This window comes from Haliotis asinina, chromosome 12, assembly GCF_037392515.1.
Source record: "Haliotis asinina isolate JCU_RB_2024 chromosome 12, JCU_Hal_asi_v2, whole genome shotgun sequence".
In the NCBI taxonomy this organism is placed as follows: Eukaryota; Metazoa; Mollusca; class Gastropoda; order Lepetellida; family Haliotidae; genus Haliotis; species Haliotis asinina.
Window position 1 is genome coordinate 27,407,111 of NC_090291.1, and position 27,936 is coordinate 27,435,046.

The following is a 27,936-nucleotide window of genomic DNA, read 5'->3' on the forward strand; positions in this document are numbered from 1 at the left end:
GAAGTGTCACTCCATGACACATTCTAAAATTCTAAGTGTCATTCCATCACGCTTCCCGACATTCCAAGTGTCACTTCATCATCCATTCTCACATTCCAAATGTCACAGCTATCACACATTGTCACATTTCAAGTGTCATTCCATCACACATTCTCACATTCCAACTGTTACTCCAACACACATTCCATGTGTCACCCACATTATCATCACTCATTCACACATTCCAAGTGTCATTCCATCACACATTCTCACATTCCAAGTGTCACCACATCACACATTCTCATATTCCAACTGTCACTCCATTACCATTCTCACATTTCAAGTGCCACAGACTTCACACATGCTCACATTCCAGTTGCCACTCCATTACAGAGTCTCACATTCCAAGTGTCACTTCGTCACTCACTCTTACAAGTGTCACTCACTCTTCGAAGTGTCATTTCACGAAGTGTCAGTCCATCTCACATCCTCACATTCCATGTGCCACTCCATCACACATTCTCACATTCAAAATATCACTCCATGATACATTATCACTTTTCAAGTGTCACTCCAACACACTTTCTCACAGTCCAAGTGTCACTCCGCCACACATTCACACATTCCAAGTGTCACGCCATGACACATTCTCACATCCCAAGTGTGACTTTATCAATCGTTCTGTACTGGGAATACCACACGACACGGCACACAGTCGTCAGGCGTGCGTCCATCGTGTTTTGTCTGATTGTCTGAAACAAGTATACATGATTCATGAAAAAACCTATATATAATTCTCTAAACAAGCATATTCAGGTTTTCCATATGTTTAATCAAAGACGTAATCATTAAAAATTCAGGCAACTCGAAGGGAAATGTATCTTTTTGAATAAAATGTATAAATGCAAAAAACTGGTTTCCATCCCAACCATGAGAACATTCTGACGTCAGCGTATATATTTGTCAATCTCGTCATATTCATAGTCTTAAAATGTATTTGAATCTTTAGCAGTTTACGTCATAACTAAGGTTTCGTTGGCGGCCCAAAAGCCGGTAATTATGAAACTGTCGGATTCAGTCCAGAGCTCTCAAAATGTCAGCCGGAGTTATGAAATCCGCAATTTTACACATTTAGCAGAGCAAACATTCTCTCACATCGGCCCCTATAATGTATATGTATAATGAAGTCACTACACAGCTGTCAGCAGCGTCCATAAGTCCACAGAATGTGGTTTCCCTGGGGAAACAACGGGCTGTCTCCAGTCTGACATTGGGAATGATGTTAGATTGTAATTCCACCAGCCATCTTGGAGCCATCACGCACCTTGCTCTACATGGGTCGCTGATCTATATCTAGGATCTGCCGCTGTTTGAATCCATTCCTTGTCAGTTACGCAATGGGAGTCGCATCCCCATTATCAGTTTCCCTACTGGATAAGTGCACATTGTTTTGGAAAATTCTGTCAAGTTTACCAGCCCTATAAAGTCGAGCTTATGGCTTACACTCAAATCTGAATATGGCGTCGCATTTTGTTGCTTAGAAATTTGTCCAAATGATATACGTGGGTCGAGCATGTATCCATGCCGAGGCGTATCTTAGGGATTCTGAATATGACGTCATATATGGCTGTTGCACAACCTTATTCTAAGTTTCAAAAGGACTGGACATTCATTGAGGACTGAAGTCAAATTGTGACCAAAACACTACCATCATATCCCTAAGTATTTTGAGGTAACACGTACGCATATGAAGCTCCCATTTTTTATCAAAAACTATAAATGACACATTCCTCTGGAGGTATCGTCCGGCCTTCCGTACCGAAACTGAGAATATTGTAGAAGATATCACCAGGCATCAAAATACAGTAGTCACCCAACGTGAATTAACTGCAGTTTTTTTCTTGAATTCATACAACCTCTCGCTTTTCAGTTTAAATGTCCAGATACATCACGTTTGTATGTACACCACATTTTTGAATGGTGGAGTAGCCTAGTAGCTAAAGCGTTCGTTCGTCACGCCGAAGACCCAGGTTCGATTCCCAATATGCGTACAATGTGTGATGTTTGGTGACTCTTGCAATGATATTGCTGGAATATTACTATTATTATTATTATTATTATTATTATTATTCAATCGCCCTTTCTCAGTGTTATTGGTAAGCGTTGGTAGATGTCACTCTCCACAGTGACACAAAAGGGTTACCAGATGACTACATGAAGTATACCACACGTATCTCACAAATAACAAGTCAGTACAACAGTCCACATAGCAATGACAGGAGCATCCCGCAACTCATTCACAGTCATATTCAAAGGTCCTGCAGTAAATGGTAGTATTAAATATAGCAGCAGCTGTAACGGCAATGACGTCAGCGATGATAATATTCAACTGGCAGTATATGTGACCAAGCTTAAAATTTCAGACCTGAATTTGATAGTTGTGATACGCATAAAGGTCTTCACTGACTGTTGGTTTTAATGTAACCGTCAATGAGTTTAGTATTGCCACACTCAACAATATTCCAGTCTTATGGCGGAGGGCTTTACAGCGACCGACAGCATGAGCATCGATCCACGCAAATGGATCCTAATATATAGCAAGTTCCTAATATCAAACATTCCTTGATTCGACATGTGTAGAGCCGGGAATCGCCTATGTTTTCCTAAATTAACTATGGAATGCGTCGTGACAAAATTAAAGACCGTGATTTATTCGTTAGAATTTATTAAATGTACCGATAAAACTTACATGTTTATATCCAGGCTATCTTTCCATTATCTTACAGCGACCGTTCTAAATTTCTCTTTCATCCTTTCTGGTGCATCTGGACAGAAATACTTCGGGGGATGAAGATGTACGATGAAATGGACAAAATATGCCCGGAGCTCCGAATCTTGGCCATTACAATTAACAGCATTTCACACTAACAGACCATTATACTGAGCAAGGTCTTGTTCGTACATCTCCCAAGACACACCCACCCACTCTACTAATTACAAGGAAGGTGCATATTCTGAAAGGGCTGCTTCAAACACATAGTTAACCTACTTTGATCATGATCGAAACCTGTGTAGAATGTTCCAGCAGTATGTGACGACCCGTCACCCATTTCCATTCTCCAACGATTTTAATGCCTAATACCACGAACTTCTGGTCCAACATAAGTTGTCAGTCATGATGTATGGATAAAGCAAGCGGAGCCAAACGGGAAATATAATTTTGCCTCCTAGATTAAATTAAGTCAAGCCTCCTAAGTTTGGCTGGCCTCTCTATTTTTGTTCCAGAGTAGCACACTGTGAATGAACACTGAATCATTGTCATTCAGTTTCTCCTTCATGTAGGTATAATTTTGAAACCTGGTCTAGTAAACATATGTTTACATTCTGCAGCTATTCTATAACCATGCTGATAGCGTTGTTGTCTGGACATTTGGCACGCTTCACATGTTCCATGTTCCGGAACAAAATCCCCATGAAATATACAGTGTTCTGCTGTTCTGATGAAGGTTCGTGAATACATCAACAATTCTACCCATGGTGTAGTTATTGGTCGATCCTCCTGTCTTGTGATTGAAATGTCAAGAGGTTATGTGTGGATATTAGAGTATTCGCCATGCAATTTTGTCATGCTCTTGTGAAAATGTCATCGTGTATCGTTGATCTTGAATTGTCCATACTTCTCATGTTATATGAACCTCCTGTATCCCTGGTGATGGGCGATTTATGGTCCAGCAGTACAGTATATTGCTTGTCTGTCTGCATGCTGATCTCGAAAGAGATATCATTTGTCATGCGAAACATCCTTGGTTCTATTTACGAGCATTTGCTTTTAACAGATATAGAGGTACACCGTGTGGGATAACAATTTGTGAATTATCGTGTTTTCGCATATATATAAATATTATATTATCAGATGTCTGAATTAGTTGATGAAAGATTAGTAAGCTGTTGTTTTCCTTCGTACTGAATTTGCCCAAATCTGTACTCCGTTAACCCGTGGTGCCATGTTCATGTCTATTGATGTCTTTTTTTTTGCATGAATGCTTATTTACATGGAAAGTGACCACATCAGAATCAAGATTAGTTAATTCAGATATTCTGTAATCCCCATGCTTTCTGCTGGAGTATCACTGTCCGTATTAAAGAGAATTCCATATACATGCATAATCGCCGGTGGCAAGTGCGCCTTAGAACTGACCCATGGTTTCTTAGAACCGTATCTATGCTTCCAGGAATCACACCAATGTTAAGCGCATACTTAACCCTTTTCCTCACATGCAAAGTAGCTAAATAATCATGATGACGACGAAACTGAATTTCTGTAAATACACAGGCTCACTCGTTCATGTATTGAAATGACTAACTGTCTATATTTTGCTTTCATATTTTGTTCAAAACCACAAACTCACAAATAACATTGTCATATAGATTGTTTAGATTGTGATTGTGAACTGGGTTTGATATATGTTTACTGTATGTTATTGCTTTTACTCTACTATGTTCAATGGTGAATTTATCACAAATACATTCCCAGCTGATTGTTGTGAAGAATGTGCACATATGAATACCTTAAAGACACTATATCACACGACACTCCTCTTAAAACACATAATGCATTTCTCTCAGAAAGCTACCATATAATTTATTCCAGTACTGAATTAAAACGTTCGAATGAACATATACAACGTTGCATTAAATCGACTGTCGCGCCCTCTTCCAACCGAACATTTCAAAGTATGCTCATATGTCTATGATTCTCTAATGACGAGATAATGTATGCACTGTCGTATATTTAACACCAACTGCATCCGTAACCTACAGGTGTCAATATAACGGCAGTATAATGTTGCATGCATAGATGCTGTTTTGTTTTGTTTTATATCAAAGCTTTCATGCAATCATTACACCTGACATTTGAATTTCATTATCCACGTATGTATGTACGTACAGCACAACCCAAATTCTCTGGGTTTAACAGAAGCTGCGTGTGAAGCATTTATAGCCCTAGAAGCAGTATGTCCCGTGCCAACGATATCAGCAACAATTTTGTTTTGTTTTTACAGGTGTTAAATATTAAGATAGCCCAAAGCAAATGTAATTAAACAAAGCGACCACAATTTAATCCCTAGCGAAGAGCCATCATCGGATCTTATATCGATCACAAAGAATCTGGGAACGAATTTCGTAATTTCACTCGTACACGACCGACATTTGTGACAAGAAAGATTAAAGCGTCTTCACAGAAACAGATCAAACTTTAAAAAACAAGAACTTGGCAGTTAAAACATTGATTTTCCTGCTAAATGTTGTTCATGAACAGGCATGTTGTACGAACTGGTGTTTGTACAAACCGCCCTTAGCCAAAAGTGTCTCTATAGTAACATGTTGCCCCCTCTATCAGAAAGAACAAAAACAATTCCAAGTTTCTTGCCCTTGAGAATATTAAACCCTTTGAGTGCTCTGACAACATAATTTCTGCGAAACGTCTTCTTGGGGATTATCAGGAACTAATATTGAATTTTTGATAACTTTATAATGCTATTCACCAAGATAATAACACTGGTTGGATTTGTTACGCGCAAGAGAAAAGGACTCTCGGTCCGAACTGTAATTGGTCCTCTGATATAGCGTGTTTTTCTACTTAAAATTACATGATTTTGACACAATACAAAATGTCAAAAGTAATGAGGTGTGAAGATTTCTATCCGCTGAAAATACTTGTTTAAAGTCCCCGTTATAGTTGTAAGTATGTACAGTGGGAAGCTAAACGAACTACATCAACCCGTTACTAGACTTGAACATTGCATCTAGCAATATTGCAAACTTTGTCGGTAAACTGGATGTGGAGGTATTACTGAGGTATGTTCACACACAACAAGACATCTCACGTCTCTTCAAATGCTGTGCATGTATAAGAGAAAAAGACTTCGGTCCATATTTTTCCTTATAGAAACAAACAAATCGAAGAAAAATGGTCACGGCTATAGACGCATAGCATCACGGTGCCACGGTGGGCAGAACTATCATATCTGACGGACTGGGAGACAGACTGAACCATAAGCGTAAAACCTCTGCCATTCTACTTCTCATTTACCAAAGACATGGAATTCAAGTAAGCATTTCGTCCACAAAGTCCACGTTATATAGAACTTAACGTCTTCACAACGATCAAATGTCCATGTGTTCTCATGGCCTGCACTGAATTCCAGGGTTTTGTGTCTGACAAAATAATTCATCTTCACCAAGCTAAATTCCAACATTCCTTAAAGACTGCGAGTACAGATTCGTCGACTTCGTGACAACGTCGTCTGTCAATGGGCAGCTCGCTCAGAATTAGCGGATGAAGCGACCTGTTGTTTGGCGCCATCATGCCTCGGAGGGCAACTGACGAAGTTCCTTAACCACCTACAGATCTGTATGATGACATCTTTCTGTCCTACTGGCCACGTGGCTGCTATAACATTAGTGAAGGTGCAGGGGAGTTTTTTTTACACATTAGTGTCGTGCATTTCTTCGGGGAGTGCGGAGGTGATTGTTGACCCATTTCCTCTCGATGATTGCTATAACAACCTACCGAATTAGCATTCAGACTCTGCTGACCTAGATCATCTCCAGGCCTGTCGTGAAATATGGACAAGTTGGAATTAGCGTGAACAGAATAACGGACAGAGCACCTTGCGTCTTCTCAGTGTGGTCTTTCCTTCGAACGTTGTCTTAACGTTATGGTCAGTGCGAAATTGATATTGAACATATTTCATGCACAGTGACCACCAAACTTGGTTAAGTAAATACTAAATCCCCCTCTGAGACCAACCGCCAACAATACTCTCCTGAAATGGAAAAACATAGGTGATATCGATACATAAAATGTCTAATATTTTTCCAAATTAGTATTTGGGAGTTCGCAATTATAATGCTGTTCTGTGTATATGAAACAAATTCACAGCGCTAAAACGCGTCTTCATTCGGAAACATTAATGCACGTGCACGTTCGAAAGCTACGACTTGCATGAACATGTCATGGAGAAAAAGTGGTTCGCAACATGCACGTACAGTTCTGAGGAATCGTGAGCAGGGACATTGCAAATATAAGGAGTTTTCCTTTGAGTCAGTCTTTTGAATTTTGGTCGTTATGCCGCGACTCACTGCTGTAAATCTAAGCATCGCCATTGGACGTTTGGAGGCTGGGGTGTCTCAATATGCCCTTGCAATGTACCAGAGTACAATCAGCAGTTTATGGGGCCGATATCTAGATGGCCCTAATCAGCCACCATGGACATCAACAAACCAGTTCCACTCAAGATCGGCATCGAAGTGGTAGACCACTGCAGCACAAGATAAGTACCTTCAGGTACTTCATGTGTGGAAACCAACTATCACATCAACAGTGCCTAGTTAGAAGGTCGCAAACCATTCGTAAGCATTTACGAGGGGCTGGACTTCGAGCCAGAAGACCCTATTTTAGCCTTGTGCTGCGACGACTACACCGAAGTCGACGGGTCCAGTCGTGCAGTCAGGTTCGATTCTTTCTGCTTCAGTGACGGAAGTGTACGTATCCACGATGAAAGGAACGTTTTGTCCAGATCTATATGGTCCTGACATTAAGCAATCTATTTCTGTCATTCTGAGATGAAACCACACACACACACACACATACACACACACACACACACACACACACACAGTTACTGACCGATATTTTATGAGTCATAAACCAGAATAACAAGAATAACAGACATGAGTCCATATTTGTTTATTTGTTTATTTCACTAAACGTCTGTCAAATACCTACTAATTTGCCGCGTGATCCACAGTATTTATTTCAATTAGCAGACTTCAAACTACACTATTCTAAATCCCTACTTATGAACTGCTCTATACCTGCCCACATCAGCGAGCGGAAACACCCGTAGTGTGCTGTGCGTATCATTATATCCGCACACACTGTCGAGGACAGCCATCTGTATTATTGTCGGAGAATAACAAACTAAGTTGCTCCTTTTATGTGAAAGATACGTATCTGTTTACAATCAATGTCATACGGGCGGCAGGGCTTTCAACTAAATAACTCTTTCCTTTGTTTATGTTTGTAGGCAAACATAAGACATGAAAGAAATATACCACGCTACCAGATTTTCTACTTTCAAGATTTTCCATCGATGACATGACAGCTTTTAAGTTCGAATTTCTTAAGTACGCGTTTGGAACACTTAAAGCTACAATGTATTTTCTTGGGGTTTTCGTTTTCAAAGGTGTTACTTGAAACCTTTGTCACTGACTATTTATCTCATGCAGGTGTTTTTAGATAACAGCTGAGTGCCCTTTCGGTACGCATCCTAATTTGAGAAAGAGCCCCTTTTTGTCATTATCAGTGTATTATGAAATTGACAAGTTGCCTAATGAAATCAACTTGCTGGCCGGTACACTGAAAGCATGAGAACCGCCTACCTCCGCACAGCTGTGGGTGATGAATATCGGTGGTTACGAAATGCATATGCTGCAAGCTAATACGGGCTAATCTTGATGACAACACTGTTTCCAGAGCAGATTATCAGTTGATAGCCTGTCTAGAATTTGTCACTGGAAAATGTCATAGGGCATTGATAGTGAAAAGAGCCGGTTTCATTTAAAGGCCATATGGAATTGGGTTACATAGAAAGGATAGTTTCATTAACAAGACCATTTGCTTCAAGATATTCCCATGATTAGTTTGTTCAGTGACGTAAAGCAAAGCAAGAACAGAACTGGATAGAGGAGATAATCATATAGAACTCATAGCCAGGAAGTGAAAAGCACTGTGCAATCAACAAAAACAATCCAAAACCGGACTGAAAGAGTCCATGAACATTTCTGAGAAAATAACTAAAGAATGATAACTGATATGGTGGAAAATGCAGGATAACGAATCTTTTGATAGAGAAGGACGATCAAAACACTATGGAAGGATCGGTAACCGAAATATCAGAGAGAGAAGGGTATCCGATCTATTAGATAAAGGAGATGAATAGTTATTATATCCTTAATTAACAGCCCCAAAATAATTACTAGCTGGACTTCTCAAGGTCAGTACAGGGAAAGAGAATGTGAACGGCGCCTTCCCAAGTGTTTGCTCTTTTGTTCTCCTCCATGTGGAGAAGTTTAGTTTTTTTCAATACCCTGGATCTGCCCGAGGGGGATGGCTAATTTGACTGCAAGCTTCTACACAGCGCCACGTTTGTGTTGTCATTGACCTTTGAGAGACCATGACGTAAAGACTCCTGCCCCTCATTAATTAGGTTATAGCTGGTAGCTCAGCCATATTTAGTGTCTCTTGCACAAAATGAACCCTCTTTCTACAGCCCTCAGAACAAAACCTTTGGCGGGAACATTTCTTTGAAGAGGTGAAGGGCTAAAATATCGTATACTCTTGTTTAAAAAAACCTATTTCATGGAAAGGTAGCATGAGGTAGTTAACCTCTCAGAAGTTAACCTCCCTGAACAAGCACGATACGAAAGGGTTGTAATGCTATGTAAAGGTATAACTGCCGAACACTGTCAACATTCGTCTGTAACAAACATATTGGAAAACAAACGGAAACATGTTGATAATTGCCACTGGATTGATTACGATTCACTTGCCTTTACACCTACTTGCTGCTTAAATTTGTTTGGATTAACATGTACCATTTCAATCTGTAGATGCATCTTGGAAATAAATTCAACAGAAAGTTAACCATAGTCAGAAAATAGTCAGAATAAAGGGAGTAAGGTTTTGGAAATTATCAAACACTGCTGACACCAGGCGTTGTCAAAAAGATGAGCGTGTCATTCCCATCTCGTGACACCTGTCACAAACACGCGCAAAGGCAAGTCAGTACTTTCCCAATAACACTCCCAAAAGAAATTATATCATAAGTTGTTGTTGGTATTATATTTATCACAGATGCGTTAACCAATCCCTTACCAAGAACCTTTTGAAAGCTTGACTGTCAAGAATGCTGTGATGTCGATCAAGCAACCTTTGAGTTAGAATTCATATTGTGGCAGGACATTTCTGAGTAGGTTTTGAACAGTTTCATCCAAAACATGGTGTGCCTTTTGCAAAGCTGGGAATGTCAAATAACACATCAATAACTCTGTTTTCGAGGGAATTCGCTTGCAGGAATTCATTTTTACCCCCTGTGGCCGTTATGTCTTACTTCTGTGGGTTTTTTTTAATGAGTGAGTGAATACTGTTGTAAAAGCGCTGTGATATGGTTTATATGTCATATGACATCAGCGTGTTTGCAGGTACCTATGGCACACAGTCTGATGTTTAAATCACCTTGGTGAACCTATGAGAATCAACAGGTGATGGATCACATGACATATCTAAAGTTGGAACATGTAACAAGCGGATCTAATGGGATCGAACTCCTTATCGGAAGTTAGAATGCAGTAGATTAGCGGGCCAATGTTGTATGAAAAGTTATATGTTTTAAAAAGACCCCGCTAGGGTGAACTTGTGAAATCTTTTAAACAACTACATCCAACCCTCCCACCCACGACTGGGAGAAGTGGGGTAGCCTATTGGTTATGACGTTCACTCGTGACGGGTTCGATTCCCAAAAGGGACACATTTTATGAAGCCCATTTCTTGTGTACCCCATCATGATATTGCTGAAATATTGCTAAAGGCGACGTAAAGCCCAACTTACACACTCACTCAATAAACATCTGCCGGGACCCTTCAGATTCATATGAAATAGGCTTTCAACAGAAGCATGACATACAAGTTAGTGTGTTTCAAATCGCTTGTTTTTGTGCATGACCTTTGCCCTCGCTAAAACAGTGCAGAACAGTTAAGTTTATAAATCTTGGCATCCTGAAATGTGTTCGATAATAAATGTATATTTTTGGTGTGAAAGTCGTATTATTATCCCATTTTCCGCCTCTAACTGAGACTACATCGATCAAATTAGCACTCATCAACTCCCCTGTGAATTACTCTAATCACGTCGCTATTGAATTCCTCTTCCAAAGCGTGCATCCGTCACAACTAATTCTAAACACCACCTTGTTATAGGCATACCTTAAACGAAATATGCTACTAACATGTCATGCACAATTCTTTTACAGACTGAATAGATTGAGGGGGTTGTCTGTTCCACAGCTTTAATGGCATCGTGATTTGTTTCCTGACGTTAATACCCCACGAAGAGAAAACGTCAAACGGTCACCAAAACTGAAAGATTTAAAACTCGTTTGAGAAAACAGACCAGGAATGAGATACTGGAGTAATTACTGGTGTGGTTGCGGAGAAGTTCCGAAAATACATCCGACGTTGGAATAAATCATGCTGCGTAAATACTGTGTTATATCAATGTCACTTAATGTTTTAAACCGAAATATGTTATCTGTTGTATGAATGAAGACTTAATGATAAACTGACTTCTCGCAGATATGTTACCATAATTCTACATTGCCTGAATGAATGACTACAAGTGTATATCATGATCAGAAACGAAATCGAAGAAGTCATATGTTGAGGGAGCATCAGTAAGCTATAATATGATATGAGCGACTACTGAAGATGTTTCTCGTGTAATTGTGATAAATAAATACTTGTAATGCATATCAAATATAATTGTGATAAACGTGATTCATATCTAATCTACCTCATTTTCCCATTCCTTCGATACTATTAAAGGAGTATTTGCCATGTGTATGTGTTAAGATTTACTTATAGATTGATAAAAACATGTTTGTGAAATATACCCATGTCCTTCTCGCAGCGTACATGTTTGCACAATAATGGCCATTGATCACTGTAATTATCATTTCACTCTGGTCACGTGACACTTGATGTCACGTGTGATAATATAATTGTTTCGTATCTACTGTCAGTGGTGACTCTCGAACGTATACATAAATACTCGTAGCTTTGCTCCACTAAACGACAAAATCAAAACGATGAGTAGACCAGATAATACGTAATACATGCAAAACACCTCTGTACTTTAGATCAGACAGCTTTGCATACAACAGTACACGTTAGACAGAACAGCAAAACACTGAACACACTACACTTTAGAAAAGACACCAGTACATTGAAGCAATACACTTTAAACAAGACAACAGTACACTGAAAACATCCATATAATAGACAACAATACTTGAAGACACTATACTCAAGACCAGACACCAATACATTGAAGACACTATATCGGGGCTGCTGCTTGAAAAAAAGACAGGAATACAAAGCACACAATGACAACTTTGTTACACATAATATGGTTCCACATTGGTTCCACATGTCCTTCGCTGCGTGCAATTACCTTGCTTTACTTGCGGCTGGTATATTTGTCCAGTTACTTGACTGTGTTTTCCGCACTCGATAACCATGCGGTGCTATTGATATGCGCCTGCTGAAACAGGTCATTAAGTTTGACTGGCTTCCTATGATTGATGTCCGAAATGCATGATTTCGGACCTCGGCTGCAATGCCCTGTGGATTTATATAAATGCAGGGCAGATGGTGGAAGGCCATAACGAACGAGACAATTGGGAATGGTACCAGAGCATTGTATATTTGAAGGTCGCTTGATCATTTACTCATTGAACAATTTTTGTGAGCAAGACGACAGATAATTTCCATTTCTCTTTACGCTGAAGATGTTGTCATCATTTAACTGTCTGAACAATTCAACGTAGCAATTACTTTATTCCGAGACATAAAAACATTTTTGTCTAAGTTTGGCGAGGCGCGCATCTTACACAAAACAACAAAATCCATACCTCCAGTGAACTTATTCTCAGCGAAATATTCTCAGATACGTAGCCATTCGACCAATGTTACAACAGGAAACATCAAAAGATTCTGCTTGCTTCATCCTTAACTGTCATTCGGCTGTAAAAGGGACAAAACCAGGGCTGTGGAAGAAGACACATAACGAACAAACAGAGAAACCCCAATAACATACCTTTTCCGCCTCCCCCCTCTCCCCCTTAACAAACAACAACAAAGAAAAACACACAAGAAAAAACAACAAAAACAAACAAAAGAAAAAACCCCAACCAACCAAACCAAAAAAAACAAGAAAACAAACAAAACACAACACAGTAACAATAAAACCCACACAAATAAAACAAGTAATCAATAAAAACAACAACAACAACAACAACAAAAACGCATAACAACAGAAACAGTAACACCAAACCAGAACAAAAGCGGACAAACAGAACAATCCAAAACAAACCCAGCTAATATGGAGATTATTACACGAGGAGCTGTGTCACACGCCTTCTTAAGATCGAGTGTGATATTTTGTATTTTGTATTGGTTAGCATAAGTCAGATGACACACTTGCTTGAGTGTAATAATTAGTTTCCATTATCCATCTATTCATGATCATTTGTGCAGTAAAACACGGTAAGCAAGTGTGACGACCCTCTTCAATGACGTCACGTTCAATTGTTTAATGACATCATAGACGACAAAATATCATTCATGGTTGCTAGGCTATAGTGATATATGCACATATGATACATATACAATTCAACGTAACGTAGCAATTACTTTATTCCAAGATGTAAAACATTTTTTTTCAAATTTTGCCGAAGCGCATCTTGCACAATGATATGTTTCACCATATCGGCAATAAACACAATTATTCACAGTTCCCTAATCGATCATTTACATGTTAAGCAATAGATGATTTTTACATAATAAAGAATAATATTGAAGGTACGATACAGGGTCGACTATAAATATTCGAACCTGAGCACGAATGATTCTCCGCGTGAGCAACGAGCCAGACTGCTGGGTCCCAACCTTCATTCTGGACACGGTCATAGAAGGGATAACCATACTTCGGTATGTAACACATTTACATAGTTAATAGAGGGAATTTCATATCAGGCACGTTTCAACACAAACAACAATTTGTATATCGATAGCGTTGCCTGTAATCATTCTTCCATTCTCTTCGTTGATGCAGCCAGTGGTAGCAGGTGGTGAGATCGTGCTGTTGTGTCCACTTCCACAAAATCATGAGAATAAACAATGTCATTAGCAAACGTTTTGAATAGTTGAATATATCATACATTCATCGGAACGCATTTGTAACAGCTGTTGATAGGCATGCATACATTGGGTCATTGATATCAAAAGTGTATAATATTTATTTAACTTCACTTTATTGATATTTTTAACAGTTTTTGAGGGTCCTTCCTAATGAAATATTTATGAGGTAAGTTCCTATTTTTCTTTACTAAAGGATTTATAGACCTCAGCAACGCATTTCAGTATGTTGTAAAACGGGTACAAGTGAAATATCTGGAAAGTGTGAACGTCACATAGATGATTTAAGGTGTTCACTTTTGATGCCACGACAGAACACGTGTGAGTCATGACCACGATGAAATAGGAAATGTGATTTTAGGTATTGACATGTGATGCATGCCTTGACAGAACACGTGTGAGTCATGGCCGCGATGAAATAGGAAATGTGATTTTAGGTATTGACATGTGATGCATGCCTTGATAGAACACGTGTGAGTCATGACCACGATGAAATAGGAAATGTGATTTTAGGTATTGACATGTGATGCATGCCTTGATAGAACACGTGTGAGTCATGACCACGATGCATTGACAAATGTGTTGTTAAGCAGTGACATGTGATGCATGCCTTGATAGGACACGTGCGAGTCCTGGCCACGATGAAATGACACTCTATCAACTTACTCTTTTGGCAACATACGTCACGTGACGATACTGTTCAAACCCTAACATTTCTCACATTTGTGAGTAGTGAGTACGTTTGGCACGACGCCGGTTTGAGCTATATTCCAGCAATATCACGGGCTTTACACATTGTAGCCATGTGGGGAATCGAACTCGGGTCTTGAGAGGGACGAACGAAAGCCTGAAACCCACTGCCCCTCGTACATCATTAGCTGGATAATGTTTTAAGTCGAGCAGTAGGAAAACCGAAGTACCTGTGTTTGACTCAATGTGACATTATGTTCCGCCTATGAATCGTGAGCACAAGCAACGTACAGCTTCGTCAAGCTAAGCATTTGTCAAATAACTGAAAAAAAACCTTACCTCTCAGCCCCCAAAGGACTAAATATGTCTTGTATTTGCTCATTAAATTATGCGGTTCAAAGTCAGTGTTTTCATCATCGACCGTTTTTTGCCCTGTTACCTGAATGGACAGCCAAAATTGGATATTCCTTCTGAAATCTTTTGCGCTAATACGTTCCGTGTGCAGACGTACAAGAGCAAAACATCTTGCGATTGATTCTGTAAATCTTCAAGGGAACATTAGTTACAAGCTGTTAACAAGTACCGTCTGGGGTCAGTCTGACCTCGTTATGACGCCTTACTTACCTCGTGCACTTACATACAGTTCAGATTCTCTCAGATTCTGGTGCTTCATTTTATGTTGCCCGGATACAAATTCCTCTATATCACTGATGTAAATATTTCTCTGCTATGAGCATGGAAAATATAGAGAACTATTTGACCAGAAATCAATTAACATCAACAATTGTAATAATGTAACAGAACTTCATGCTGTACTCCGTTCGTTGATTACTTGTTATTTCACAAGCAGTTACTTGTTTGTAATGTACGGGCCAGGTGTTGACGTCGAAACCCTTTTATGTATGTTGAAAGCGGAATACTTCAGAGCGATTCTTTTACTTCTTTATATTTCTGCTTGTCGCTGTCCTTAGCATCTTCAACACAGATCCCTAACACATCTTACTCACTTCCTTTACATGGTCTTGAACTTTGTGCCAAGGGAGAATTAACTCTGAAAGGAAACGCAGATCCTTGTCGAGTTCTTTTTCAGATGTTGACATGTCCTGTGGGCTGTGCACTTTTACAAGAAGGGTGAATAAGGATCAGTCTTGGACATGGACTAATTAGCCATCCTATCAAAGAAGAGGCCATGCGTATTAATAGGAGATGGGATAAACTCCAGAAAGCCGATATAAAGGACATCCGTCAATCAGAATACCATAGCAATGTCCAACAAATGTACAATTCAGACTGAACCCGTGTAATATCAGTACTATATATGCTTCCAAGGCTCTCATCCATATGTCTGGTGATGATTTCATAGCTCCAAACAACGGTACGTTTATTTACAGACCCTTGTGGTATTGTCAGTTTCATGTCAAGTCTACTTATGTCGTACCATGGCCTATGGTACTATGATACCAGTTTTAAGCAAACAAAAGTAGAGATACCTATTTATATCATGCTTGTACGACGAAAAGGACACGTAGGCCTGCGAAGAACTCCCTTAGCAATACTCCAGCTATGTGACCCAAAATAATAAAGTCATCTCATGCAATCTAGTGATGATATCGTGGACATCGATCTTACACAACTGGGATACGATGTCATGTGTCAACCAATGAGCCTGGCCACCCGATCCCGTAAGCGCCTCTAATGACAAGAATGGGTTGCGGAAGATCAATTCTAACCTGGATCTTCAAAGGGAAAGAACATTTAGTTCATGGATGTCGCTGTTACCTTTGAGTAGTGAGTAAGGGAGGAAACACTCAATTTCGCATCAGCAATTTTGTGGCGGAAGCAGTTCGTAATATGAAACAAAGTCCTTTTACCTTGGACGTGAAATACTAATTTGTCATGCAACGTGGTGTGTCGACGAGGCATTACACACATGCGCACGAGTGTCTACGAATACCAAGGTCATGCTCAATAGATGGCTGTTTTACATGCAGTCGTAGTTTGTTAAACGCGACATCTCAGTATTGTTCGACTTTGTTTTTTTAGACTTAAATGAGACTCCTAATCAATAAATATATTTGTGAAAAAGGCCATATCAACGGAAAGAGCATATAATATGTTGTTGTATTGAGCGCCTGCATTTGTCATGATTTATTGATACCATCAGGCGAGCTGGCCCAATGAATGTGTAATTTAAAGACGGTATCAGCCATACGCAGAGGCCAATTAGTGTAATGAAAACCGGAAGTTACGCAGACCACACAGCAAGAACCTCTACATGGCATTTCGAACCAATAATCTGTGCTTGTTATGGAACTGTGCACGTTCATGAGACCCATCATGCTCTAATTTTGGCGCTGTGATGCGGTACATCCGCAACAATTCCCCATCTTCCACCTTCTACAAATCGAAACTTGTAGGCGATTAACGTATTGATCTAATCATTGATTGGTCAGTCTCCGGGTTAATTGTCCAGTTCTTCGCCCATATTCTAAATTCACGTAAACTAGTCAAAGGTTGGATCAAAATTCGATCAGGTAATAGTACATCCCAGCCCCGACTCCAGCATCCGATAGTTACGTGTCTCCCCTTAAATGCTTAGTCCTGGCGGTTCCGCAGACACACGACCTCGTCGTTAAGAAACCCCGCTGCTGAATCGTGGCTCTCCTTAAGTTGTGGCCATATATCGATTATTATGGCAAATACACTTGGTTCCTCAGCCATTCTGAATAAAGTAACCATATGTGCCTAATATTTCACGCTTGTGTGTATCAAACACAAGTCCCCGGGATTGGCTCTGCTCGCATAGCATCATCTGAATGCTAACAGAAGGATTTGTTGACGGGATTGCTCAGCGCCTACCTTCTATTTGCGAACAGCAACAGGAGGTTGTAAGCGGAGCGCATGCGCAAGGGGATGTCGTCTGCTGTAGAACGGCGACACAATTCAAACGATCCGTTTCTAAACAGCTGTAGCGGACACAACAGCAGATAAGCGCTGATCGTAAATATCAGAATCAACAAGAACTAACCTATCGCACCACAGCTGTGGCTAGTTGACATATAGCCAGTTTGTGTGCATTGCTTCGGGGATAAGGAGTATCGACAGCGGTACGAGGATATTGAAGGTGGCAAACTTTACAAGTGTTCAAAGCCAACAGGATGAGCGGGCAGACGAGAGTAGTGCTGTTGTTCCTAATCTCCCTCTCCTGACTTTCCAGCTGGCATAATGATCCCTTAACTTGCATACTCCAAAGGAATATGGAGTTTCCGTGTTTCTGAGCGGATACATACGATTGCTTTCGATGTCTTGGAAATCTTCGAATAGTGGGAGTTGGAAAGAATATCGTTATGAAAAACTCCGCCGATTTGATAATAGCTCAGGTAGGTTTGACATACGTTTGTGTTTCCTGATTGTCAGACAAGTCAGAAAGATATAAGCGTATTATTAAGAAATAGTTTTTGCAAGGGTTCGCCATACGGCGACGTTCAGAGTTCAGCATTTATATGTATGATCAATATGTCCTGACTGACAATGTATTCTTCATAGCACTCGTGTCAAGAGAACGCCTGTCATACGGTAATTACTACCACTTACCAATGCATATTCAAGACAGTGATATCTTTGTTAACATTTGTGTATGGTAAGATGTCCTTTTCTAAGCGGTCAGTCGCTGATGCAGCCTTTGACCAGATCACAGATGCTATCTCTTAATGAGAATCTGTTCATCATTTTGAATACCAGTTGATCTCATTGACAATTTCACATCCCCAACAACTGAAATATGAGATCGCAGAACATATGTGGATTATATTACATATATAGTCCGAGAATATTGCTGAGATGTAGGCACAATAGGTATGGTTTAATTAAGGTCAGATTTATATAGAACATACTGCGATATATGCACAGCTAGCACATCACATTTACTGCTTTTGTTTATTTCAAGATATCATCACAGTTTATAATGATACGCTCGTATATATGATATGTGAATATTTTTGTGAACAAATGTGAAAATACAGATTATATTGTGAATAACGTCATATATGTTTGGTTGTTAATAGTTTAATTAGAAACTCATCACATAAATCCCAGTTGTTTCTTTCCTTATGACCACTGTGATGGTCCTTGAAGCCACAATCCTTCGCTAGACAGAGTAATGGACCTTAGCCGTTCGGAGATTCGCTGATCATTGGTTCGAATCCCGGTTTCGTAGCACACAACTCTTGTTTGTAAATTTACCGAAAGTAGAAAATCTTAAAGCAGGCTTTGCTCTCACATAAGACAAATACAACACTGAAACAAGTTTGGACGCACCTCATATTCTTAGTTTGTTATCTGTTAAAGCTAAGCAACAGCTGTTGAAGATAGGTCAAATTTACTTCCTTGGTGGGAAAGGTTTTATGTGTTCTTAGGGCTTTTACTAGGTTTTTGCCTTTTTAAAATCATGACATGACTGAAATATTGTCGAAGTAACTCTAACTGTTCAGTTCCACGCCAAATTGAACGTGTACGGTATTTCTGGCACATTGCATCACATGATTTGAAAAGTCGACCTTGCTCGACTTTTTAACCTCATTTTATCATTCGGGTAGATTCTGTCAGTTATTTCGTTTTATAAAGTTGATATTGCCCGCAGAAGATATTAACTGTGGCGTCCCCGCTGTTTCTAATTCAAATTGTGATTGTGGTGTTCGTCAAAGTTTCTGGGAAAAGGACACGTTTGTATTCAATAACTAATACGACCCCAGCGTACTTCACAAATCTAATTCTGTATATAGGAAAATGTATACCCTCGCTCCGAGATGCGAAGTAGAGCTTCAAATTCTTCTCGGTGGGATCTGAAAGCTATGAGCTACTGTAAGATGAAGACATGTTGGATGCTTGTTAGCGGCGATGATCTTGTAGCTTAAGTGTAACATGAGACCTTAACAAGGACTAAACGATCCTTAGATAAGACATAATAGATCGTGCGTCCTAAGTCGTTCATCGTCAGGACATGCAGAAGCAAAGGACGATGATATGGCCGAAAAGAGCAGGGATACTGATTATAATATATTCTCACTGAGCAACTTTGTTTTTGATACATATTCATTTGTTCGTTCATGCCAAGCGGTCAGTTCTATCTTTGGTTTGCTTGTAGGCGTGTCGTCACGAATGACATCACTGTCTCCAGGTTTGTAGTTGGCCCTAAGACCTCGGTCAACGAATGCTTTCATATAAAGGTTATGCTATTTTTCATTTTTTTATCAGATGTTTAATAAAGTGATGCTTTTGAGCCCCAGTACACTGACCTGATAAACAGGAACATTTCTAGATTAAGCGACATATCAGTTGCTGTTTTATATAACTTATATATGGACATCTGTCCTAACCATGGAGCAGTTGTAACGGCTTTGGCCCTGACTCTCAAACCTGAACACACCCATTCATGTATGGTACTCAGTGGCAAAAGCGCATATCCGAATAAAGGCTGATAAATTGCTTGACCCAGCAAATGTACCTAAAATCTCTGTCCATAATCCTTGATGCAACCAAGGAAGTATTTTATTTATAACACGGGGTATATAATAATAGTGGAACATATACCACGTTGATTCTCTAATATTCAAAGAACCAAGTTCACTCCTTTCATGAAGCTCTATATTTCAACTTTGTACTCCTTCCCACAACCCACATGACAAATGTAGGCTAAGGTTCATTTTGTAACCCAGGAGGCTTCGTAACAGAACGTGGTAACCTGATTTACTCAAGAATTTCAGCTAAAGCCTCAGTTATGACGATGATGTGATAACCACCAAATACCCAAATGTCTTCTCCGAAATTACCCACCGTAACTAGAATAAGGGAGATCAGTAGTAACGCCCGATCTGTTTCATGTTTAGATCTATGCATAGGATTGAAAGTGACAAAACAGAACTACTGTCAAGAGTGATGAATGCAATGTGTAAGTAGTCAGATTTCCCTCTATGCCCAGCAATATTCAAACAGCTCGAGCCTTTGGTGTTTACATTTCACAACCTTTGAGGCATAACCAAACATGCTGTTATTAACAAGATTTTATAGAGCATCACACAGCTACCACTTGCGCAGAAATTGTTTGATCAATGCTTCAAAGTTTAAGGATACTTATGATTTTAAAAGATATCATGCTGACACGTGCAGGACCATTTTTCCATTTTGTCCAAAAATGATATGATGCAGCTTTTATTATTTTGACGAACACAACGTGTTCACGTCGTTTGTCCGACGAACAGCTGACTGGTTAACCTTCCCAAGAGTGTGTGCAGATTGCTAAATTGATGCTCATGCTGTTGATCACGGGATTGTCTAACTGGATTATTTATAGACCACCACCATATAGCGGCAACATTGAAATAATGCGGCAGTGAACAACAAACCAATACATGTGAGTGACTGAGTGAGTGACGGGGGTTACAAAAGTGCCATGGCGTCTCTGGGCGTATAACACTCGTTCTAACAGGCTTAGGGATTGCATGGGACAATTATCATGTTGACTGAATCGTAACCAATTTCCACACATCTGTTTTAAATTACTGCAAAGACTAACATAATAGACGATATTACTTTTCTATCAATACTTAAATTATAGATTTAATGTGATGCTATGTAGTCTTAAGTAAATATCGAGTATTACCAGTTAGGGAATTCATGAACAGAACGTGTTGGATGCTTATTTTCCTCACACGTATTCCGTAATGGAGTTTGTCATTTGGAGAGTCTGTTACACAATTAACTACAAACCACTTCCGACTTGACATGGGATTCCAACAGGAAATCATTCTGCAGGAGCATTCCTCTACCGACGCCGGCTATAGGTACTCTCGGGAGAAGGAGAGGGTAGTGATTGTGCGAGACTAGAAATAGCCGTTACTGAACAAAAAGAAGTACTCCCTGCTCGCTTCTAGAGCTGTAACAGAAAGAAACTGTGCTTATTGCATAAAGCAGATAATTAGTAAGAACGCCTGTTGCAAGTTGGAATGGCGAGCTTCCAGTTCAGATATTGCCTAAATTTTCAACAAGTGCTTTCTGGAGAGAGTTGTTTCTAAATTGATCACGTGGTCATCGCTACAAATAGGTCTAGGCATTTTTAATTAATGCAAAATGTCAGATTTAGCTACTGTTGTATAGTAGGGTCAACAGTTGTTGGTAGATGGAACTGAGTAATCCTCTACGAGGGAGTAAAAGATCCAAGTGGTTATCTGAATGACCTTATTACTAAATGCTAAGAATTCATTAGGATTTGATGTCACAACGTCATATTGGCCTATGTGAGACACAAATGCAACCCGCCGGCACATAGCTGAAATATTGCTGAGTGAGGCGTAAAACTAAACTCACTCACTCACTCACTCATAAATGCGACTATCTCTCCGCACCTTGCATTGAGATGCCGGACAAAAAAATCTGAAGTGTTGAGATCAGGTCAATGTTTTGTTTATGTTACTCTGGGCATTCAACCGAAATGGGGCATCATGCAGTCCTGATAAACACCTATCTTGAAAAAATACCATGTGACATTTTTAGAAAAAAAACCCCAACCCTACCTTCTTTTACTGCAGACAAAACTAAATTCAAATTTCAGCTACGAAATAAACGTTCATGTTATTTACATCCCCAATAGATAAGGTGTTTCGAAGATACGGAATTTATCATGGTCATCTTGGCTTAACAAATACATCTCACAATATATTCAAACTGGATATCTACTGAAACTCAGCATATACCATCTGTGAACATGCGCTCCATGCTGCCCAGATTAGAGTGAACTGACCAAGAAGAGGGCTTTTAAAGCCTGCCTTAACACAATTCTTGTCGCTTACCAATTCCCATCCTGACCATGGTAACCTATATCATCCTATTACCATGGAAGGAAGCGGAACCATATCAATGTCTGTCTGCCAATTCTGCAGCACTGCAGGGCCAAGGGTCTGTACATGCAAATAATGAGTCTTGGATTCCCCCGCTCTTCCAGCCGGACAGTGGGCTGCATGTCGAAAGCCAATTATCATGTTCTTTTAGGAATTTTGCAAGTGAACGGTTTGGAAATGACAGCCTTATTACATCTATTTTGGGATCTATTTAATGAAATTTGAAAAATTGTGAACTAAAATTGTGTTCCTATCATTGATTTGTGTGGACTTCATAGAACACACAGTCTATTAACCACGAGATGGTTTGCATGTAGATGAGATACCGATTTAAGAGATCACAAAAAACAGATTTCACCAAGGCAGTTTTATGACAACCCAGCTGTTTGTATTTAAGCTGTGATCCCAAGTAAATAGTTATGAATCTATGGGTCTGGTTCAAACATCGACATACATGCTTAAATTACGTTGTAATATAATGTATGTAGATGGGTTTAGCTTGTTGTTAAGTAATTGTGTTCGTGATGGCTTGAGTGCATTCCTTTCAGCAAACAAGCACTAAATCGTAATTCTTATTATGCCAACTCGCTAAAACCCTATCTTTACTATCAATGTCATATTCTGGAAGCAAATTAAATGTCAGGACACCTGTTTACGAATATTAATGTGTCATGTTTTCGTGTTTACATCAGGTTAAGGTAAGGGTGAGTAAAGCAGGCATGACACCTAATTCTTTGAACAGGATGGTGGATAAGACATAGCTCCTAGCAGCCTATAAGAGCAGTCTGAATGGATGGGGTGATCAAATGTGGTAACTTTGGTTGACTGTTTATCAAACTGACTAGATCGATGTCCTGCGATGGTCTGACTGGATTCTCCACACACAGCCATGATGCAGCTGGGATATCGCTGATCCGGAGTGATACAAAAACCCCTTATCCCCGTTATGTTGACCTGGTGTTGTTTGTCTTGCTGGAACAGAACACCCGCATCTTACAACAGACACAGGACAACTTACAACACACGTGGAAAATATACATTGGGAAGTATCATATCAACTCAAGGAGGATATAAGGCGTCATTGTGATATTAGGACAAGCACGTTTGGAGATTCCAGAGCGATATCTCCGGGTGCTCATCTTCTTGACGTGGCATATAGGCCGCTGAGACGAAGCTTAACATTGTATAGGCACACTACTGAACAAGTCATTGAGTTTAATAGTCTGTTATCTCTAAAACATAGCTCTTTCGGTGACAAGACGGCACAAAGCCTGTAATGTATTGAAACGTTATCGATTGTTGAAGACGACATCAAGTCTTATCTGCCCTACCTGATTGGCAGATGGATAAAATACCCCTCCAAGTTTGGAAATCTCACGAACTGGAATTATACATGTTGGCATCTCTAAAGTGGAACGAGTCTGCTGTGTGACAGAATTGGGGCGCGTGGATCAGATTGTATTGCATCGTTTACACGAGAAGCAGTCCTGAAACCAAAAGAAATGCTAAATTGTGTTAGAAAACCAAAATTGTTACAGTATAAGGTCGTTAATTCGAACTATTTCGTTCGACAAGTTACTAGAACTAACAAATAATTGGATAAACGGATCATTGTTGACGAATCCCAACGTGTGTCTTTGTTTGTAAATATACCATTTAAAAAAGTAGGGGATATTCCATTTTGCGAGCATACCACTAGCTAACGCACATGAGAAAAAGCAAGATATATACCTACAGATGAAACATTTCCAAAGGAATGGAATACATTGTCTTTTTTCCATTACTTTTTCTTCATCGTTTGTTTCCTCCTTGGATTTGCATTTTATCAATCTTACAAATCCGATGTAAATGGTATATGTTGTTTTAAATTCATTTTGAAACTGTCTGTCTCGATGGACCACCCGTATTACGCAGTATATGAGCTCAAATCATGTACATATTTCATTCCGTGCCTACATAGGGTTTTGAAGACGTAAATGAAGTATGTTAAAGCCCGATACATTCAACATCAGATGTTTTATGGCCAACTATCACAACATTGCTGGTTTACTCACTTTTGAATTACATACACAGCTACATAAATTTACTTGCCGGTCTGACCTTGGTTGATGTTCATTAACACAGTTCTTTCGAAAAACCTGACAATTTAGATCAAACAAATTCAATTACTACTCTGCAATTCCTGTTAGCCGAAAGTCATTATAAAAAACCCTATTAATTTCATTCCTCTGAAGTGCGTATTTCGTTTTCAAATACATGTTCGATCATAACAACCCTTAGCTTTCATCCCAGTTGTTGTAAATAACATCATTCACCGTCAGGCAAACAACACACACCACCGGCTGTTTTCAAACCTCACTCTCAGATGTGAGTGTGGATTCTTGGCACGTTTAATCCATCAATATATTGCTCACATAACTAGTCTGTGCGTCTGACCAGGTGCGTGTATTAGCCTCGCAGAAAACGTGTATGCGCAGAACGAATGTTTGAAATTATTGGGGAACCCCGTTGGACAGATGAAACAGGAAGGCGTTAATATATATTCATACTTTTCCTAAATTACTAACACTGTCCTCAAAGAAACACACATTTAAAAATTAATTAAAAATGTTAAAAAGTCGGCCACAGCACACTGAAGATCGGTCTGATCGAGATCTGATCAGTATCTCATTATAGTTTTTAGATAGTCTTTTCGCTCAAAGCAGGCCATTATTGATAGGTGTTTGTTGAATGGTTTTGCTCAGATAACATATTGGAATGTTCCACTGTGACATTGTGGAATTGTGGATATCCTTTATTCTCCACCTTACCTTTTGGTAGACATTTCGTTTGGTTGCAAAAGTAGAATACTCTTCACTGCGACAAGAAAAGACACGTGCTAGCACCATACTCACGAACTTCATAACAACCACTTAATCACACAGATATTTGTAAAGAATTTAAACAACAATCGTCTTATATGTGCAGATTATATGTTCTTATATTTAGTGTTTCATGTTCGTTAAAGGCTATGCACCAATTGGTAATTTAGTTTTACTAATATGTTGAGGAATAATGTACAGTGAATAATGTACATGTATATTTACAACAGTGAACAATATTTATGGATAACAATTTCGCGAGTTCGACGTTTAGATACAGATCTGTGTACAGTTGTACATGAATAGTATCGAAACGTTGCAGGAATGCTTGACACCAGTACAAGAATCTGTGCTTCGAAAATACTAAAATGCCCTGAAAATGTCATATTTGCGTAAGATACTTTTCAGTTTGTATTATGCAAAGTTTCAAACAAATACCATAGTACAAGGTCTGTTATCTCCATTGTGATAGTTCCACACGGCATGTAATGCCAGATGCATTTAACTTATTCCTCAACGTCACAGTTAGTGTTTTTGCCTTCTTGTTCACCCCTGACAACTGCAACTTTGAACAAATATCTCCATTATTTCCACAGCACCGCTGAACCCATTCCACATGCTTTGATATTCAGATTTTACGTGTACGGAGCGTCTCTGCTGTCGAAAGCATTTGTTCGATGAAAATTATTGAAATCTTATTATATGTATTTTCTAATCAAACTGACGTATAAAACTGTATTGAAATAACAATGTGTAATTTCCTATTCGGCCGCAACCTATGACCTTTTGTTCATGATTTCAAAGACGACATGAATTCAAACGAATTGTCATTCACATCTAAAAGATTGCTATGTCTAACGAATTAGTATCTGTTTGTTAGACTTTAAAGGCAACTCGTAACTTTGTTATGCTCCAACGTGGCTGACACCGTTTCCAGACGAATGCTGATGGGTACTTCAGTGAAATAGCTCTGGCCTACATGCGACATTATACATACAGATTAGTTCTCAATACAGATTATGATGAATATCTTATGTATGTATAAACTTTTTTGTTTTTATAGAAATATAAATACCCACGTTATTTTACAATAGATGTATCTCGTGATATAGTTTCCGATGATAAAGCTTGACTGGTTGAAACGATATGACGTGACAAATTCATTGTTGAAAATAATATGATATGACGTCAGCAATACTCCGTGATGTTATGTGAACAAGAGCCTCATGTTAGTTTTGTTTTCGGCAGTGTTGTAATATATACATCGTACAGTATAACCTTTCCATTAAGAACGCAATGTGTTCGCTCATGGTGGTCAGAAAGTCAAAGACTTTAAACCATCAACTCGCTTAGAATATTTTGTGGAATAAACATTACTCAAGCATTGATTCCGCTGTTGATCCCCCTAGAACATCAGACTCCCCGCTCCCTGTGTTTCATCGCACTGACACAACACACTTCTGGGTTACTTCAAGTACATTATTCCTACACCCTGCAGTATATAACATGCTTGTGTATGTCTACCTGGTACATATCACGTGCAATGGACTCTGGGATTAGGATCCTTTGGCATGATGTAGTCGGAGTTTTCTAAAAGTGAACATTTGCTTCATTCTGTTGAACACTTTTTGAATGTCTCTGATGTTGCGAATATACAGAGACTCTTTCTCGCCACATAAAAGCGTCTTAACACTTATCAAATGAATTCATGAACTGATTTCTCAATCCAGGGGAATTAATCATGTAATACCAGGGGGATAAATTTCTTTAATCAATTCTACATATACACACGCACGGTGCGAGCCTGAACTATTGAAAACAATACAAGTCTTTCCGAAATCGCACCGCTATCCCAGACCACAAATCACATGTCGTTTCCTTTTCATTTCATGTGTTTTCGGGATCTATCACGGCTTTGAAGATTTCTTCTTTCATTTCTCAAATGCTGATAATGCTCAGCATATCCCCTTACATGTTGACGACTTTGAAGTGTCTATAGATGGCAGATATGGTTTAAACGTCATAAGAAATATTCCTTTTCTCTGATTCCATACCTCTAATTATCTCCCGCCAGCATCTCTGTATATATATGAGATTGCCCTTCCTTGGAGGTTCGGAAGAGACTGTTACTGGTTGCACATGTAGTCACTGAGACAACACCAACATGCCATTAGTCACCCTCGATCAAAGAGGCCCTCGATAAATAAATCAATACACCAGTCTTATTATTTTATGTAAGGACACTGTTGATGTCGGTAATGCTGTTGTCTCGTGACTTTTGATGGCGATTGTATCAACTATTGTAACTGAACACGTTGAGTATTATATGTAATTTGACGAAATACCGTCAAACAGGGACAAATGAGGCGATAATACAGAAGATGGCGATGGTGACTCTGATGACGATTGTGCCAGATGTGAAAGTGTAAATAAGTATGAAATTAGTAACCATGGTGACTGTGATAACTGAAAT

General features: G+C 39.3%; 1 protein-coding gene across 2 annotated transcripts in view; it reads left to right on the forward strand.

Annotated features, from left to right (window-relative positions):
• Positions 1 to 17,648: 17,648 nt before the first annotated feature.
• LOC137258337 (short transient receptor potential channel 7-like) overlaps positions 17,649 to 27,936 on the forward strand; it is a 95,261-nt gene continuing 84,973 nt past the window's right edge. Inside the window, exon 1 of one of the 2 annotated variants that reach the window (XM_067795983.1) lies at positions 17,649 to 18,090. In XM_067795983.1, coding sequence (XP_067652084.1) covers positions 18,012 to 18,090 — 79 coding nt within the window. In that variant the 5' untranslated portion in view covers positions 17,649 to 18,011. The remainder of the gene's footprint in view (positions 18,091 to 27,936) is intronic. The other variant, XM_067795982.1, reaches the window with a different exon arrangement.